This window comes from Salvelinus alpinus, chromosome 13 (genome assembly GCF_045679555.1).
Source record: "Salvelinus alpinus chromosome 13, SLU_Salpinus.1, whole genome shotgun sequence".
Classification (NCBI taxonomy): domain Eukaryota; kingdom Metazoa; phylum Chordata; class Actinopteri; order Salmoniformes; family Salmonidae; genus Salvelinus; species Salvelinus alpinus.
In genome coordinates, this window is record NC_092098.1 from 26,537,694 (window position 1) to 26,556,072 (window position 18,379).

The 18,379-nt window shown below is 41.1% G+C and overlaps 2 protein-coding genes across 13 annotated transcripts; one reads left to right on the forward strand and one right to left on the reverse strand.

The window, feature by feature from the left end:
* The first annotated feature begins 119 nt into the window (after positions 1–119).
* On the forward strand, positions 120–13,981 carry aspa (aspartoacylase). The gene is made up of 6 exons (XM_071338792.1): positions 120–622; positions 4,316–4,511; positions 5,152–5,245; positions 5,502–5,609; positions 11,897–12,006; positions 12,300–13,981. Exons 1-6 carry the CDS (start codon positions 381–383, stop codon positions 12,489–12,491), a joined length of 942 nt encoding a protein of 313 aa, XP_071194893.1. The 5' UTR covers positions 120–380; the 3' UTR covers positions 12,492–13,981.
* On the reverse strand, positions 6,815–10,753 carry LOC139537465 (putative nuclease HARBI1). Of its 12 annotated transcripts, XM_071338790.1 has the most exons (11): positions 10,163–10,751; positions 9,801–9,871; positions 9,537–9,713; positions 9,385–9,446; positions 9,216–9,302; positions 9,087–9,128; positions 8,845–9,018; positions 8,730–8,765; positions 8,077–8,631; positions 7,684–7,795; positions 6,815–7,589 (listed from the first exon to the last, which is right to left on the reverse strand). In XM_071338790.1, the coding sequence occupies exons 1-8, from the start codon at positions 10,318–10,320 to the stop codon at positions 8,730–8,732; spliced, it is 807 nt and encodes a 268-aa protein (XP_071194891.1). In that variant the 5' UTR covers positions 10,321–10,751; the 3' UTR covers positions 6,815–7,589; positions 7,684–7,795; positions 8,077–8,631. The 12 variants fall into 12 exon arrangements, with proteins under 12 accessions (XP_071194891.1, XP_071194890.1, XP_071194887.1 ...); XM_071338789.1 differs by having other exon boundaries at positions 8,730–9,018; positions 10,163–10,752; XM_071338786.1 differs by having other exon boundaries at positions 8,077–9,018; positions 10,163–10,752.
* Positions 13,982–18,379: the final 4,398 nt, after the last annotated feature.

The window sequence follows — 18,379 nt, forward strand, 5'->3', positions numbered from 1 at the left end:
ATAATTAATAATGTGGTTGCAACTTTAAGATTAACTGTGAAAATCATATTTATGAAATTGTAAAACCATATCACAACCAATCCATAATGGATAGCCTAGTATGTGTAGGCTGTTGTGGGAGGATCTTAACCCAACCTTCTCAAGTAATGTACAACACGACGGAGTTATGTTCGGTGGTGAGTGGTCACAGTAACTAGTCCAGCGGCGGTATTATGTAAGTGTACTACCCGAACAGCAGTCATATCACAATTGGTTAAGAAACGTCAACCGTGGTTTTTATAGCCTGGCAACTTTCCGCGGCTGCTCTCCGAGTCCTCAAACTCGTGCTTTCATCTGAGGGCTTGTATCAACTGTTCAATATTCCAGCCTTCACTACCGCTATGACTTCAAGTACCAATGTCTCTTGTTTTCACGAGGCTAGAAGAGTTGCTATTTTTGGAGGCACGCACGGAAATGAAATGTCAGGCGTAACGCTTGTAAATCTGTGGATACAGAATGGAAAAGAAATCCAAAGAAAGGGAGTTGAGACGAAACCCTTCATAACGAACCCAAGAGCCGTTGAGAAATGCACTAGATATGTGGACACAGATCTTAACAGAGCGTTCACGACCGAGAATCTCAGGTAAACAGCGGGGACCTTTGACGTTGAGTCGTGTTTATCTGTCTGTCCAGTGTTATTTAGTTCTCAGTACCCAAATACACTAAAGTCTATATTGTCTAGAGACAACTCTGGAATTGCCATATTATAGATGTTCTTATTTTTATATATATTGTGGACCCATGGTGCTAAGGATGTATGTTTATTGTGGCTTATTATAAGCAATTGCCGAACAGCTTATTATGGAAATCCTGAAGTTTGTGATTTTCTTGAAAAAAAAAGTTGAACTGCTCCAATTACAGCAAAGTTACTGTATTTTTGCTCACACAGACTCACAGCTGACTTTCAGCCAGCCTCTGGGCAAAACGTGAGCAGAATGTGACTGAGTTACAAATGAGCTTGGAGTTGGTCCAAGTGCATGACAGCAGAAGGATTGGACTGACAGAAGTTCATGTTTTATAATACAGCAGGCTCTTCAACAGTAGCCTATTCATTAAATTACATGTGTAATGATTTATTTTGCTTCTAACTTGGCATTATGCCCCAATGGCCAAATAGGCCAAGTTTGAAAACTTCAGTGTGTATGCATGGGAAGCAAGCACCTTCCATCTCCTTGCTATCATGATATAGGTAGACTTGAATCCACATTTTGAACATTCAAAATATAGTCTAAATGTAGAAATAATGCTTCTCTTCGGTGTCTGTAGATGTAGTCAAATAGATTATAAACTCATTTTTCACTGGAGTATTCCATCTACTCAGCAGACAACCTCTAGTCACACTACCATGTTGTTGACACATCTTTTAGGCAGGCTAAGCTGATTACCTCCTTGAAGACATATTCTAATTATAGCATTTCTATTTATATCAGGCCGATGGACTGCACTCCTGATTCCAAGATACATTCCTGTAATGTTTTTGTGGTTTTATACTGGCATTTTGGTGTTTGGTGTAAGCTGGTTGGTAGGCCTATAGTTGTCTTTTAACCAATCAACCACACATTTTTCATAATCTATCTGGCATAGTTTTTCTTTTATAGCCTACTGAGGGTGGAGAATAACTGCATTTTGACAGACCTACCTGTCTCTATTGTGCTACATGATAGTCCTAACTATCCGGACATTGCTAGATATGCAGTCAAAAGGGAGTTGGGCGGGGGGAGAGAAAGAGACAAAAAATGGGTAGCACAGGTGCCATTATGCTATTGGGGCAGCTTGGAGAACATGCTGGTTCAGCATTAGAGCATTTGTTGTTTTAGAATTGTTAAAAAAGGCATAGGAGAGGAAGGAAACATTTCAGCTATCCAATGGTATTGTGAATCAATTTTGTGAGCATAGGTTGCAGCATGATAAGAATCACTGAAGATTAGCTTAGTCATTAGTTCATAAGACGTTCAGAAATGTTGTAATAATTGCTCAGAAATGCTTGCCAGATGAGACTTCCTCTGCTCTATGTTCGCTACATACTTCAGTCTGAGACTGTCATCATTGAAGGCGTTTGTGGTGACGACAAAATGAGGTGTGTTGTACAAAACAACGTCATCAGCGATTGGATCATCGATAACCAATAAGAGTATCAATGCTAATGATACATTTTCCAAATGTCGCTTTACCCACATGTGTTCTGGCTCTGACCCAACACATCGGTTTCTGGGACCAATCAGAACGGTTAGAATGTGTTTGCGTTCTAGACATCGTTCAGGAGGTAATCAGATCTAGACTCTGCGGAGAAGAAACTAACGTCCATGGCTGTGGCGTAGTGTTTGGCTGGAGCAAGGAGTTTGGGTAGCCAGGCAACAGAACTGCAAGGCTGTGAGAATATGGTCCAAATAAATGTGCTGCTTTTGAGGGTCAGAAGAATAACATGCTTTGTGATATTTTTGTTCTCCAAAATGTTAGCTTTTGCCGACTCCCCAACAACAGGATGTTCCGGTTTTCAGGGGAAATAGAAAGAGAGCCTGTGACACTACTTCTGCTTTTGGACGTTAACAAGGCGACACTCCATCTTATCTCCTCCTCCACATTTACTGGATTGGTTCAACAGTGCAGAAGAGAACCTCCCCACAATTTTTTTTTCTTCTCGTCAAGACCAGTATGTAGGGGGATCTAGTTTCAGGTGTTTATTTTATGCCTGCTACATTAGTTAACCAAAATCCAGAAACGTACCATTTGAATGTGAGCATGAATATGCATGACCCTGATCATACTTCTGTACTCTTAAAGGGATAGCGCAGTTAAAAACGTGATTTTTCTGTAGAATAAAAAATATATTTCCACACTATGAGGTCGAAATAACACTCTGAAATTGTGAAAATTGTTATAATGCCCTTATGTTTGAAAAAAATGCTTTCCCATCCATCCTGTAGCAGAGTAGGCGTTTTCATTATTTGTGGGCTACAATTTACCGCTGTCTGGTGAAAGTTTTGTTGGTCTTCTTACATTAGGGTTAAAGTGTAAGTCTTATATCACCATTTGTTTATTGTAGCGGACTCCACTGTCAATCATTAACAACCTCAGTTATGGTAAGGCATGTGCTGTGTTCTGAATCACATATTTTCTAGGGATAATCGGTAGCTTATAAATGGCTGTTTAGTATGTAGGCCTAGTATGTGGGGTATATAAGACCATTGTTTACTAGACAGGAGGTGAACAGTATTGTACACTGAACAAAAATATAAACGCAAGATGTAAACTGTTGGTCCCATGTTTCATGAGCTGAAATAAAAAATCCCAGACATTTTCCATACGCACAAAAAGCTTATCTCAAATTTTGTGCACAAATTTGTTTATGTCCCTGTTAGTGAGCATTTCTCCTTTGCCAAGATAATCCATCCACCTGACCGGTGTGGCATATCAAGAAGCTGATTAAATGATCATTACACAGGTGCACCTTGTGCTGGGGACAATAAAAGGCCTCTTTAAAATGTGCAGATTGATAAATATGCCACATATTGATAAAGTTTTAAGGGAGCGTGCAATTGGCATGCTGACTGCAGGAATGACCACCAGAGCTGTTGCCAGAGAAATGAATGTTCATGACTCTACCATAAGTTGCCTCCAACCGGCCTTACAACCGCAGACCACGTGTAACCACGCCAGCCCAGGACCTCCACATCCGGCTTCTTTACCTGCGGGATTGTCTGAGGGGGCCTTTTATTGTCCCCAGCACCTGTCAGGTGGATGAGGAGAATTTCTGTCTGTAATAAAGCCCCTTTCTGGGGAAAAACTCATTCTGATTGGCTGGCTCCCCAGTGATGCACTCCTACCCAGTCATGTGAAATCCTAGGGGCGTAATGAATTTATTTCAATTGACTGATTTCCTTATATGAACTGTAACTCAGTAAAATCTTTGAAATTGTTGCATGTTGCATTTATATTTTTGTTCAGTATAGTTTATCAGTATAGTTATTACACAAATGGATTTTCACATTGTTAATACAATGTTGCTCCTATAGTAATTACACTGTTTCTACACAGGTGTTAGAACTACTAAAAGTAAAGCGCGTTAGGCCAGTAACAGAAAGGTCGCTGGTTCGAATATCCGAGGCGACAAGGTGACAATCTGCCGATGTGCCCTTGAACAAGGCACTAAACCCTCATTTTCTCCAGGGGCGCCATACTACTATGTCTGACCCTGTAAAACAACACATTTCACTGCACCTATCCGGTGTGTGTGACAATAAAACAAGTGGTTAACCTGTCAGTGGTGTATCCACAGTGCCCCTAGTGGAGATGACCTGCCCTACGAGGTCCAGAGGGCCCAGCAGATCAATGAGATATTTGGACCTAAAGGAAGCCCTGAGGCCTACGATGTCATCTTCGACCTCCACAACACCACCTCCAACATGGGTTGTACGCTCATACTGGAGAGCTCCAAGGACCACTTCAACCTCCAGATGATGCATTACATCAAGGTGAACTTAGAATGTGTTTACTCCCTCTCGCTTTCTCAAATAAAACATGCTTTTTGGGCTCAGTTACAATTTCAGGCAGTCAATTCAGGAAATAAACTAAAATTTCAATTCAGTAACTGAAAAAATTGCATTTATTTTCTATAACTTCTCAATAAACTGAAAAGTAGAAGCTATTTATTTCAGAAGTTTTAACATGTCTGAAGTTTAAATTCAAATCACTTCCTGAGTTGACAGCCGTCAATTCGAATTGAGCCCAACCCTGGTAGGGAAACCGCCGTTCTGTGTTTCCTCGTAGTGCACTTTGGATAACCTTTCTCACTCACTAACCCATTATGGGTTAGTTGTATGAATAATGAATAATTTAATTGATTGAATCATAGTGCTCCTTAATGGTACATGTGAGTTAACTAGAGGGAACCTATAGGAAGTTAGCTAATGTATAAAGAGGAGGGTTTAAACCACTTATTAAACACTGGTTTGACTATGGTCTTTTAAGTGAAAATTGGTCATACTTAGCCTTTTATTGTTATATTTCTGACTAGTGTGTTATTAGCGGCCATATTGTAATGGAAATAATGTGTTCTGTGTTGAGGTTGTGTGTTTGTTCACATGCTGAGACATCTTTAATTATGTCATGCAGAATGCCATAGCTCCAGACAGTTGTCCAGTTCTGCTGACTGAACACCCGCTACTCAAGTATTCAACTTCACGCTCTGTGGCCAAGCACCCCATCGGTGAGTGCAAATTCCAGCCTTACAGCCTTGGAAAAATTTGAGATGTTGTAGTACGTTGGGGGCATTTATTCACTTTTTTTACTTTAGAATGTAATAGTAATTATTAAACGAGTCAAAAATAAACAAAGTTTAAATAGATTCAAATAGAATTTGTCCCTAAAGAAGACAACATATTTAAAGGATATATTAAAGGTATATAAAGGTATAGGTATATAAAGGTATAGGTATATAAAGGTTTTGAATGTGTTTATTTCAGGTCTAGAGGTTGGCCCACAACCTCAGGGGGTTTTGAGGAGCAACATCTTTGAGTCTATGAGGGTGGTACTGAAACATGCCCTGGACTTCATTGAGCTCTTCAACGAAGGTTTGTAACATTTGTGTAACATTTATAAAAGATAAACATTCCATAGATTTTGTACAGCACACATCAGCTGGTGGTAAATTAATATGGTTATAAGGTATTAAAAACAAAATATCTAAGGGGTAGTTTGAATGTCCCACTGTCACGTTGTATAAAGGATTGGAGACAGGCGCAGGAATACATAATAGGGGGTTTAATACTCCACCCAAAAATACAACATGCCATGAAAGGCACGGGGACGAAGCCCAAAACACGTAAACAAAAACACAGGGATGTAACTCAAACAAAAGAGCGAGGTTGAACATCTAATAAATACAAGGGACGAGACCCGTAATAACGAGTACACAATACACGCAGCACGAAAGCCAAAACAACAAAGCACAGGTACTCACAAAACCAACAGACATGGGAACATTAACCCACAAGACAATGGTAAACAGAGGGCACATATATACAATTACTAATCAGGGGAAATGGGAACCAGGGGCCTGTTGCACAAAACTAGGATAAGGGATTAAGCCAGGATATCTTGGTGATCCTGGCTCAATTGATCCGTAATCCGGTTGCACTAAAGATGGATAGGGGGCAGGAGGATATGTTATGGTATAAAATACCATGGAGATTTATTCTGTGGAGCTAGCCTGCTCCAGACCAGGCTAAATTCCAGGATCTATTTAATCTCATCCCTAATGTCAGTCAGCAGTCACCACAAATGGAAACCAATAGTTATTTCACTGCTCACTATACATTGTTATCACATATAACTAGACCCACTGTTATTATTTAAACGTTTGTGATCATTAATTTCAATGATTTTGGATAAAAAATGATTTTTAGATGATGTTGCTATCATTAGATAATTTACAGTTTCCCATAGACTATAAGGCTATATATAAAATGATAGAATATTAGGGCCACAGAGGGGAAAAAAACACAAGTCATAATATTGTAACCAGTTGTTTTAAAGGAGGACAGTTGTTAAAATGACAGATGTGGGGCATTTCGTGAAATTGTACTTCAGTATGGTTTCATAAACAAAGACATGCTGATGTGCCAGAATATTAAGTATCACATTGTCATAAGTATCAAAACTGTAAAAACAATATGTAGCTTTTCTGCAGAAAGAACCAGCCTCATAAATTTATGACTTTATCCTTTTTCTTCAGTGTGGCCCTAGTACTCTGTCATATAAACAAATACACATTCCATATGAATATAAAAACACAATGTGTAACATTATGTTCCTTTATTGAATAAGGACAAAACAAAGCAGGTAAACCATCAGCTCCTTTCGAAACTGAAGTCACAGTGACTCTACAAGATGGAAAGCACAGAATCCAAGCATATTATACAAAATGATACATACACATTCAAAGGTCTGTATATAACACACCCTGCATGTCTGCACACTAAAATAAATGCAGGACAAATCCATACACATCAACTGAACAGACAAATGAATGGATGCAGTAGCCTCCCTGCAGCCTTGTATTACACACAGTATACCGCACAAACATCATAAGAGGCCAAATTCGTCAAAAAACGAACCCAAAAAAACCCAAATTCCTCTGCCACCGCAGGACATATTTAACCAAAATTGAAAGCACACATACTAACTAAAATAATTCAACACATATTGGTCCCTCAGCAGCCGACCACTGTCGTCATCAGGGAAGATTGCCGGATTGTCCCAGTCCATGGCTGGTGGCACTCTGGGGGCCCTCTCCTTCCTCAGGCAGGCCACATTGTGGAGGACAGCACAAGCCACAGTAATATCACATGCCCTAACAGGGCTGACCCTTAATTTGTGAAGGCAGTGAAAGCGTGCCTTCAGGAGGCCAAAGGTCATTTCAACTCTGGCCCTGGTCCTGGCATGGGCATGGTTGTAGGCCTGCTGTGCTTCCTGGGGGTCTGTGAAAGGTGTCAGGAGAAAAGGCTGGCAGCCATACCCCCTGTCTCCCAGCAACACACCAGAGAATTCACCTGTCAACACAAAATCTCATCATTACTACCTCATAAACACAGTGATATTCTTGACACAGCCATGATGGTTATAAATAGGGGTTGTGTGGCTTACCTTGTGATAGGCACTGATAGATTTCAGAGGCCCGAAAGATTCTGGAGTCATGGACTGAGCCAGGCCATTTTGCCACAACATTGCTGATCACACAGTCAGCATTGCAGACCATCTGAAATCATAAGATGAGGAATATTACACCAATCAATGCACATCACTGGCAATGCAGAGTGTTCGTCAATGGACAATATCAAAAAGTTATGTTCACCTGAACATTAATGCTGTGAAAGGATTTCCTATTCACAAAATCGGCCTCATGGGCACCTGAGGGGGCTTTTATCCTTATGTGTGTGCAGTCCACTGCACCAATGACATTGGGGAAACCTGTCACACAAAGTAATGAGTATCCTACTATGTGTTAACAGTTGTCCTGTAATTTGTAGATCCTCTTACCTGCAATCCTATAGAACTCCTCTTTGATGTCACAGAGTCTTCTGTGGCCAGGGAAGGAGATGAAGACATCTGCTAATGCTTTGATAGCCAGACACACACTCCTTATTGTGCGGCAAATTGTGGCCTTGTTCAGCTGTTCTGCATCCCCCACTGAGTACAGGAAGGCTCCACTAGCAAAAAAGCGCAAGGCCACACAAACCATTTGCTCCACACTCAGTGCATGGCTCCGTGCAGTGCGGTGCTTAATCCTGGGACCCAGTAGTCTGCATAGATACCTGATGCCATCTGCAGAAAACCTGTATCTTTCATATAGATGGTCATCAGGGAAGGCCAGTGGGTCCAACCGGTCCCTGAAGACCCTTTCTCGCCTGAAGGCTCTCCTCAGCACAAGTGCTTCTTCATCCACCACATCTCGCACGAATGGGCATGCCATTGTCAGAGCAGAAAGGAACACACAATTTTGGGCCTTCATATAGGCTAGTGGCCACACCTGGTGCTGGGGGGGTGGGCAAAAGAGGGCGATGCCTTATAACGATGACTTGGTTGTACTGATTGCTGGGAAAATAAAAAAAACCTTAGAAAGATGCCACCGTCCTGTGTGCTCACAATAAGAGCTCATATGTCATGGCTCACTTGACTTTACGAGAATATACCTAATTTTTATTTTGAGCTGTGTCATCTTCTTGGAGCTGGGGGAGGAAAGAAAAATAATGATTAATACATTTGTGTTACAGTTAGCATACAGTGTACATTGAAGGCATATCTCACCTCCCTCTCAAGTTTTTTTATTTCAAGGTCCAGTTTCCTAATTGTCCTCTTTTTTATTTCGGACTCCAGTGCAAGATTTTCCATCTTTTTCTTCTTGTACTGAATGTCTATGTCTGCCAGTTCTATTTGGCGCCGGAGGTGGTTGCCATACAACTTTCTGATAGCTTGTGAGCTCTGTGAACACAATACAATTAGCGCAGCTGGAATTTGGCAGGATGTGGTGTCCTTTTATTAATACGCACTATGTTGCCAGGCTGGTTTTCCCACTGTATAGCATCTGGGTCCTGTAAAATAAATTAGATTTTTTGATTTTGATGAGGACTCCTCACCATTGTAGAGTAAATAGTACTTTCACAGTCTTAACATGATACCTCATGCCTTCTGGAATCCAGAGAGATGGTCTCCTCCTCATCATCGTCTCCATCATGTGCTGTTGCTGCTGCACTGGGGCCTTCACCCTATCACATTTAATCGGATTCATATTGAAGCTAGTAGACAAGACATGCCAGGCCTACAGTATGCCTTTGATGGAGTACTCACTGGATCAGCATCGTCTGGTGCTTGTGCTGGTGGCTCTAACAGGAACACAGTGCTGCCAGACACTGCAAGGCAATAGGTAAACCAAAGTCAGACAGTCCAAATTGATTCAATATGAATGTGGTTGTATCCCATGTAGAGATGGAAGGACATACCTTGAATGAAGCGGGTGGCATCTTGGGAGGAACCTATGCTCGTCTCTTTCCCCCCAGGGATCCCCTCTAAGACGGGCCTGCCTTTATTTAGCTCCAAGGCCATGTCCTCTGCTGGGGTAAGGTCAGCCTTTGGTGACCCACCACCCGTGCCTTGTCTGTGGGTATTCTTTTTCACTGCTAAAACAGTACAGACAATGTGTGAGCAGGCACCTTCTGGGTACAATATATGCTTGTGCTTTGTTAAATATTAGTCAGGGACCATACCATTCTGCAGAATGTTCTTGTATTTGATTTTGACCTGCTGCCATGTCCGTTTTGGCCCGTTCATGTTTAATCTACACACACACACACACACACACACACATTTAATGGAGTCACACTGCAAAAAATTACTTGGTATTTTTGTCTTGTTTTCAGTAAAAATATCAAAAAATTTATCATAGCTTTATACAGTGTGATGGAGTTACTTTACACAATTTCACTCATATCTGCAGTGCATTTCAATTAAAAATTTAACCGTTTCATAATTACAGTACAACTGCATTTTTGGAGATGTGAATTAAATATTTGAATTGTAATTGTGATGTTTCAGCGGAGCGGTGAGTGTGTAATTGTGCACTACTTACGCATTCAGGCGGTCTGCAATACTTTGCCACGCTTTTTCTCTTTGCTTTATCACTGTGGCGGTGTTGCCTTTCTTCTTAATTATATCTTTTACCTCCTCGTATGCCTCCATGAGGATTTGTGCTTCCGACGGGGAAAAGTACGCGGCTCTAGTTGCCATGGTAAATCAGTTAATCTGTGATCTGTGGCGGGGTCTATTTGAGTGAGCCGTGAGCGCGCACCTATCCAGGATTGGTTTCACCTGGCTTAATGAATCCGTGTCTGCTCATCCTGGCTTGGTCTTTGTGCAACCAATTAAGCCTGGACGCACATGTTTTGGCTTCATTGAGCTCAGCTGAGTCATTTATCCCGGATGTCTTAATTCTACTTTTGTGCAACAGGCCCCAGGTGTGCGTAATGAAACAGTTCAATGACGCCTAGAGGCCGGTGATGTAGACGTCCGGAACTGGTGCACGGAATGAGCAGCAGTACCAGGGGAATCCGTGACACCAACCGTCTTGTTTTGTTAAGAAAACAATTGTTGTAAGAGAAAGCTTTTTGCAGAATATATTGGTCTCTACTCTACCAATACTTTAATAATAAAACAGAAATACACATCTAACATCAACAACATAAACTTTTTTCTTAGAGAGATGTCTAATAGGCTAAGTCGTTTTGTATCTCTTTTTGTTTTGTATAAAAGCCTTCTCTGCTCCCCCTTCAGCCTATCTGGCATTATCAGCATCACTGTAATGACTCCGTTTTTGTGACATTGCTCATGGGTGAGCAAGTCGTGTTCTCCTTACATGAAAACCTTTTTTAAGTAATCCTTCCACTTCAACTATTTCATAAGATCCCCTTCCAGTTCCTTCAGACAGACAGTGTTTGCCTCTTTGAGGTATCATGTAACTTGTACAGATGTAGGATCTTAATTTGACCAGTTTTTCAAAGCAAAAAATAATTCTGTAGCAACAGGAAATGTGAATTATTGTGTGGATTATAATTAAAGGACATTTTTGTAGGGGTTAATACATTTTTAGTTAGGGCAAATGTCCTGCAACAACAGTGATCAAATTAAGATCATACATCTGTATAATAGCTGTAAAATATGTAAAAGTATGCTTGACAACTAATGGAAATATGAATGGGGGAAAAAGCTGCATGATACCTCAAAACTGCAACCACTGCAACAAGCTTTCCTCCACATTTTCTGTAAACAAGCAGTAGTTCCCAAGAGTGAATTGAAGTTTGAAGTCTGCATGTTCGTTCCCCTCACTAGGCCCGCTAGGCTGCTGAATGGCATACTTGTTGGAAGTTGGTTAGTTTCCATGTGATTAGGAGCCAGCAGGGTTTTGTAATCTGGTGTCCAGGGGCCTGGCTCTAGGGTCCACAGTGGGGGCTTGATGAATGCTGTGTGCCTTGGTGCTGAGTTGTGTTTTCTGCTCTGAGAAATTAAACTGTGTGTGAGATCCTCCAAAACAACAGTTGGAACTACGGGCTATTTTGTACATGATTGGGGATTAATCAATGAGGGAAGAAAAAGTCATGCACACAATCATAGTCAAACTTATTTACAAAATAACACAAATACATACTGTACATAGGCTACATTATTATTGATATTTCTCATAACTGTTGAGGATTATTTTATTTGTGTGCAAGGAAACTACTTCAGTGCTATTTGTTTTGTCCTTTACTTTATTTTGCATGCACAGTAACAAGTGAGGACGATGTGGTGTGTTGTTTGTATTCTGTAGGCTTGGAGTTTCCCCCCTGTACAGTGGATGTGTTCAGAGTTTCAGAGAAGATGGACTACCCCAGAGACACCAATGGCAACATCATTGCCATGGTGCACCCCAATCTACAGGTACAAAACCGGGCTATTAAATGCTATGATGCTTTTAAATGTCTATTGTTATTTGCTTATTCTAACTTTTTGTTCCTTTCAGTTACGTCTGTTTTTGGCCTAATGTCTTGGGTAACAAATATTTATTTAGTAGTGAATTTCAATAGCCTGTGATGGTGTATCCAATGACAGTCAGAATCCCAGGCTGTTTTCTTTAACTGTGGGGATGCAGTAGTTTGTTACTTTTCTTCAAAAAAGCAGAACTCTAACTCTTGAGCTTTGAATTTCCTTGTTGTTGTTCATTCCTCCTTTAGGACTGTGACTGGGAGCCGTTGAACCCTGGTGACCCTATGTTCCAAACGTTTGACGGGACAACCATCCGCTACGAAGGTGCTGGCACCGTCTATCCCACTTTTATTAACGAAGCTGCTTATTATGAGAAGCAGCAGGCGTTCGTAACTACCAGACGAGAGACCTTAGCAGCTGGTGCTATCAAAAAAACATAGGACAAAGTTAGTGTATAGTTTACTTCAGTTTGTTGTAAGCCCCAGCAATATTCTATATTCTTTACAGTTAATCTTTATTATATTAGATCTATATACAATATTCTTTATAGTTTTCCCAATGACACCACTTAAAAAGAACATCATATCTTTCACATTGATAATTAGAGAGTAATGTTTTATACTCTCTGTACTTTTTTAGATGTCATATTGATATGTTGTTCTAAGATCAACTAACTATGCAAAGTACAGTCACTGTGACTAGAGGCACTGCTAGGTTTTTAATGAAGCTGTGAACTTTTTCTATCCTAAGAATTGTTGTGATGAATACATTTTCTGTTATTCTTAAATAGATTTTATTAAGCAAACTTAAAGTTTTGTGAAGTGAAAGTAAGCATATCTATGACAAATACAAAGTACCGCAATCCCAAGAAGAACCACAACACTTAAGCACTGTTCTTAATACTGTATTCTATATAACCGCTCAGGAAGTTGGGCAATTTTATATTATATCAAAAGGATAACCTACAACCTGAGAATCTTTATGTTGTATCTATTATACTTATAATCAAGTTGTTACAATCAATAAGCTAGTGAGCTTGGCCTTAAAATACAATAACAGAACCTCTTGATGCTACCTAACCTCTCTACAGATGTCGGATCTTAATTTGAGGACTCTTTTGTTGCTGAGAATGTTCCTGCACAGCAGAAAATGCAAACTTGTAGTGTATTTGAGTTTTTAAAATGCTTATAAAGTTTGTAATTTCCACTGAAAAATGTCAGACTTTATTTGCCCTAACGAAAAATATATAAACTCCTACAAAAATGTCCATTAGTTATAATCCACATAATAATTCACATTTCCTGTTACTGCAGGATTAAATTAAGATCCTACATATGTATACAATCAATGCCACCTAACCTTTCTACAATGGTCACTATTATGGTGCTGCTACTATTGTCCTACTATTGCCTTAAAATAAGTGATTTCTATGATAATTGCATGACATTTGTGAGGGAAAGTTTCATTTGTATCTTAGATGTGGAATAAATACAGATGCTATTTTGATACGAAGTTGGATATGTAAAGAGGATTTATTTTCATGTGACGAGGTGTGATGTGTTTCAAAAGTCAATTTACATGTGTTTGGTGTCAGAAGGTAGAAAATAGTTGATGATGGTATTATTGTTATTTTGATGTACTGTAAGTGGGTTTTAATGTGTGATGTCAATTTCGAAAATAACATATGAGTGGACATGTGAAATCTGTTCAAAATATACTGTATGTATATTGTGCAATAATTTCCTTTCCAATAATGTCCTACGCATTTGTTGTTTGTTGAAATGTTATATAGTTATAGCAATAGTGATCTGATTTAAAGATTTCATTCCAATCCCTCAGAACAGTTCAATTGTGGTATATGCCATGCCTTTTTTGTAAAAGTGACATAATCAATAAATATGTCATTTGCATTATACCATCAGTAAATTGATCATAGTGGCTTTTATCATACACTTTTGAAAAAATGAAGAAGAAAGTTGTACATGCACTCTTATATCTTCTGATTATTGGAATCAAAAACAAACAGAGATAGATATACAGTATGTATGTACAGTGTTTGTTTTCAGAATGTGCCATCTCTGCAATGTCATTATGCTATACGAACACAAGAGAGCAGCACAGCTCTATTTTTTAATTTTTAATTTTAGTTCACCTTTATTTAACCAGGTAGGCCAGTTGAGAACAAGTTCTCATTTACAACTGCGACCTGGCCAAGATAAAGCAAAGCAGTGCGACACAAACAACAACACAGAGTTACACATGGAATAAACAAGCGTACAGTCAATAACACAATAGAAAAGTTGATATACAGTGTGTGCAAATGAGGTAAGATAAGGGAGGTAAGGCAATAAATAGGCCATGGTGGCAAAATAATTACAATATAGCAATTCAACACTGGAGTGATAGATGTGCAGAAGATGAATGTGCAAGTAGAGATACTGGGGTGCAAAGGAGCAAAAAATAAATAACAATATGGGAATGAAGTGCTATTTACAGATGGGCTATGTACAGGTGCAGTGATCTGTGAGCTGCTCTGACAGCTGGTGCTTAAAGTTAGACAGGGAGATATGAGTCTCCAGCTTCAGTGATTTTTGCAATTTGTTCCAGTCATTGGCAGCAGAGAACTGGAAGGAAAGGTGGCCAAAGGGGGAATTGGCTTTGGGGGTGACCAGTGAACTATACCTGCTGGAGCGTGCTACGGGTGAGTGCTGCTATGGTGACCAGTGAACTGAGATAAGGCGGGTCTTTACCTAGCAAAGACTTATAGATGACCTGGAGCCAGTGGGTTTGGCGATGAATATGAAGCGAGGGCCAGCCAACGAGAGCATACAGGTTGCAGTGGTGGGTAGTATATGGGGCTTTGGTGACAAAACGGATGGCACTGTGATTGACTGCATCCAATTTGCTGAGTAGAGTGTTAGAGGCTATTTTGTAAATGACATTGCCGAAGTCAAGGATCGGTAGGATAGTCAGTTTTACGAGGGTATGTTTGGCAGCATGAGTGAAGGATGCTTTGTTGCAAAATAGGAAGCCTATTCTAGATTTAATTTTGGTTGGAGATGCTTAATGTGAGTCTGGAAGGAGAGTTTACAATCTAACCAGACACCTAGGTATTTGTAGTTGTCCACATATTGTAAGTCAGAACCGTCCTGATTAGTGATGTTGTCAGCGATCGGTTGAAGAGCATGCATTTAGTTTTACTTGCATTTAAGAGCAGTTGGAGGCCACGGCAGGAGAGTTGTATGGCATTGAAGCTCGTCTGGAGGTTAGTTAACACAGTGTCCAAAGAAGGGCCAGAATTATACAGAATGGTGTTGTCTGCGTTGAGGTGGATCAGAGAATCACCAGCAGCAAGAGCGACATCATTATTTTTTTTTTTTTCTTTTTTTAAAAATTTTATCCCCTTTTCTCCCCAATTTTTCGTGGTATCCAATCGCTAGTAATTACTATCTTGTCTCATCGCTACAACTCCCGTACGGGCTCGGGAGAGACGAAGGTCGAAAGTCATGCGTCCTCCGAAGCACAACCCAACCTAGCCGCACTGCTTCTTAACACAGCGCGCCTCCAACCCGGAAGCCAGCCGCACCAATGTGTCGGAGGAAACACCGTGCACCCGCCCCCTCGGTTAGCGCGCACTGCGCCCGGCCCGCCACAGGAGTCGCTGGAGCGCGATGAGACAAGGATATCCCTACCGGCCAAACCCTCCCTAACCCGGACGACGCTAAGCCAATTGTGCGTCGCCCCACGGACCTCCCGGTCGCGGCCGGCTGCGACAGAGCCTGGGCGCGAACCCAGACTCTGGTGGCGCAGCATAGCACTGCGATGCAGTGCTCTAGACCACTGCGCCACCCGGGAGGCCTCAAGAGCGACATCATTGATGTATACAGAGAAAAGAGTCGGCCCGAGAATTGAACCCTGTGGCACCCCCATAGAGACTGCCAGAGGTCCGTACAACAGGCCCTCCGATTTGACACACTGAACTCTGTCTGAGAAGTAGTTGGTGAACCAGGCGAGGCAGTCATTTGAGAAGCCAAGGCTGTTGAGTCTGCCGATAAGAATGTGGTGATTGACAGAGTCGAAAGCCCTGGCCAGGTCGATGAATACAGCTGCACAGTATCGTCTCTTATCGATGTCGGTTATGATATCGTTTAGGACCTTGAGCGTGGCTGAGGTGCACCCATGACCAGCTCGGAAACCAGAAGGTACGGTGGGATTCGAAAATGGTCGGTGATCTGTTTGTTCACTTGGCTTTCGAAGACCTTAGAAAAGCAGGGCAACATAGATATAGGTCTGTAACAGTTTGGGTCTAGAGTGTCTCCCCCTTTGAAGAGGGGGATGACCGCGGCACCTTTCGAATCTTTGGGGTTCTCAGACAATACGAAAAAGAGGTTGAACAGGCTAGTAATAGGGGTTGCAACAATTGCGGCAGATAATTTTAGAAAGAGAGGGTCCAGATTGTCTAGCCCGGCTGATTTGTAAGGGTCCAGATTTTGCTGCTCTTTCAGGACATTGGCTATCTGGATTTGGGTGAAGGAGAAATGGGGGAGGCTTGGGAAAGTTGCTGTGGGGGGTACAGGGCTGTTGACCGGGGTAGGGGTAACCAGGTGGAAAGAATGGCCAGCCGTAGAAAAATGCTTATGAAATTCTCAATTATGGTGGATTTATCGGTGGTGACAGTGTTTCTTAGCCTCAGTACAGTGGGCAGCTGGGAGGAGGTGCTCTTATTCTCCATGGACTTTACAGTGTCCCAGAACTTTTTAAAGTTTGTGCTACATGATGCAAATTTCTGTTTGAAAAAGCTAGCCTTTGCTTTCCTAACTGTCTGTGTATATTGGTTCCTAACTTCCCTGAAAAGTTGCATATCGCGGAGGCTATTCGATGCTAATGCAGTACGCCACAGGATGTTTTTATGCTGGTCAAGGGCAGTCAGGTCTGGAGTGAACCAAGGACTATATATTTTCCTGGTTCTACATTTTTTGAATGGGGCATGCTTATTTAAGATGGTGAGGAAAGCACTTTTAAAGAATAACCAGGCATCCTCTACTGACGGAATGAGGTCAATATTCTTCCAGGATGGCAACGGTGAGAAACCTGTTTCTGGAAAGTTGTATTTTTAAATTAGAAGCTCAAATTGTTTGGGCACAGGCCTGGATAGTAAGACAGAACTCTGCAGGCTATCTCTGCAGTAGATTGGAACTCCGCCCCCTTTGGCAGTTCTATCTTGTCGGAAAATGTTATAGTTAGGGATGGAAATTTCAGGATTTTTGGTGACCTTCCTAAGCCAGGATTCAGACACGGCAAGGACATCCGGTTTGGCAGAGTGTGCTAAAGCAGTGAATAAAACAAACTTAGGGAGGAGGCTTCTAATGTTAACATGCATGAAACCAAGGCTTTTACGGTTACAGAAGTCAACAAATGAGAGCGCCTGGGGAATGGGAGTGGAGCTAGGCACTGCAGGGCCTGGATTAACCTCTACATCTCCAGAGGAACAGAGGAGGAGTAGGATAAGGGTACGGCTAAAGGCTATAAGAAATGGTCGTCTAGTGCGTTCGGAACAGAGAGTAAAAGGAGCAGGTTTCTGGGCACGGAAGAATAGATTCAAGGCATAATGTACAGACAAGAGTATGGTAGGATGTGAATACAGTGGAGGTAGACCTAGGCATTGAGTGATGATGAGAGAGGTATTGTCTCTAGGTTAACAAACCACTGTTACGTTGACATCATTGCAATAATAAAGGCCTCTTGGTCTTGTGGTCAATAGATCATCTAATTAATTGTACCTTTTTCAACCACTGGATTCTAACAAATTAGTCTAATACTAAATTACTTTCATAAGTTAGAACTGTAGCCTTCAATGTGTCACTTTAACTGAGCTCAACAAGCAGGAAGTCTCTCCAGTTCATAGATAAGAGCTTTAACTTCCCTGCATATCTGATTGCTGTATTTCTACATACCAGCAGTAGTAACAGAAAGTTCCCATATTTCCTGTAAAGTTACCTCACCCGACACCAGGCAGCACTCTGATTTGTCTAATTGTCTCCCTATTTAAAGTTACGGTCACTCCTACCCTTTTCATTATTATGGTAATCCAACCAAACTCTCAAACTATTGATTGGTGATCTATGATTCCCACAGGCAAAATAAATATTTTAGGATCATTCTTTTTCAGTTCTGGGCAAGGACACTCAAATCCACCAGCTGGTTATGTATCCCCCCTCCTCTATCATGAGTGATATAATTGTTCTGGTTTTTATTGAATAGCATTACAGCTCAGATTTACTGGAAATGTATGTCTTGGCTGGTGTTCAAGTGTTTAGTTGGGTGGATG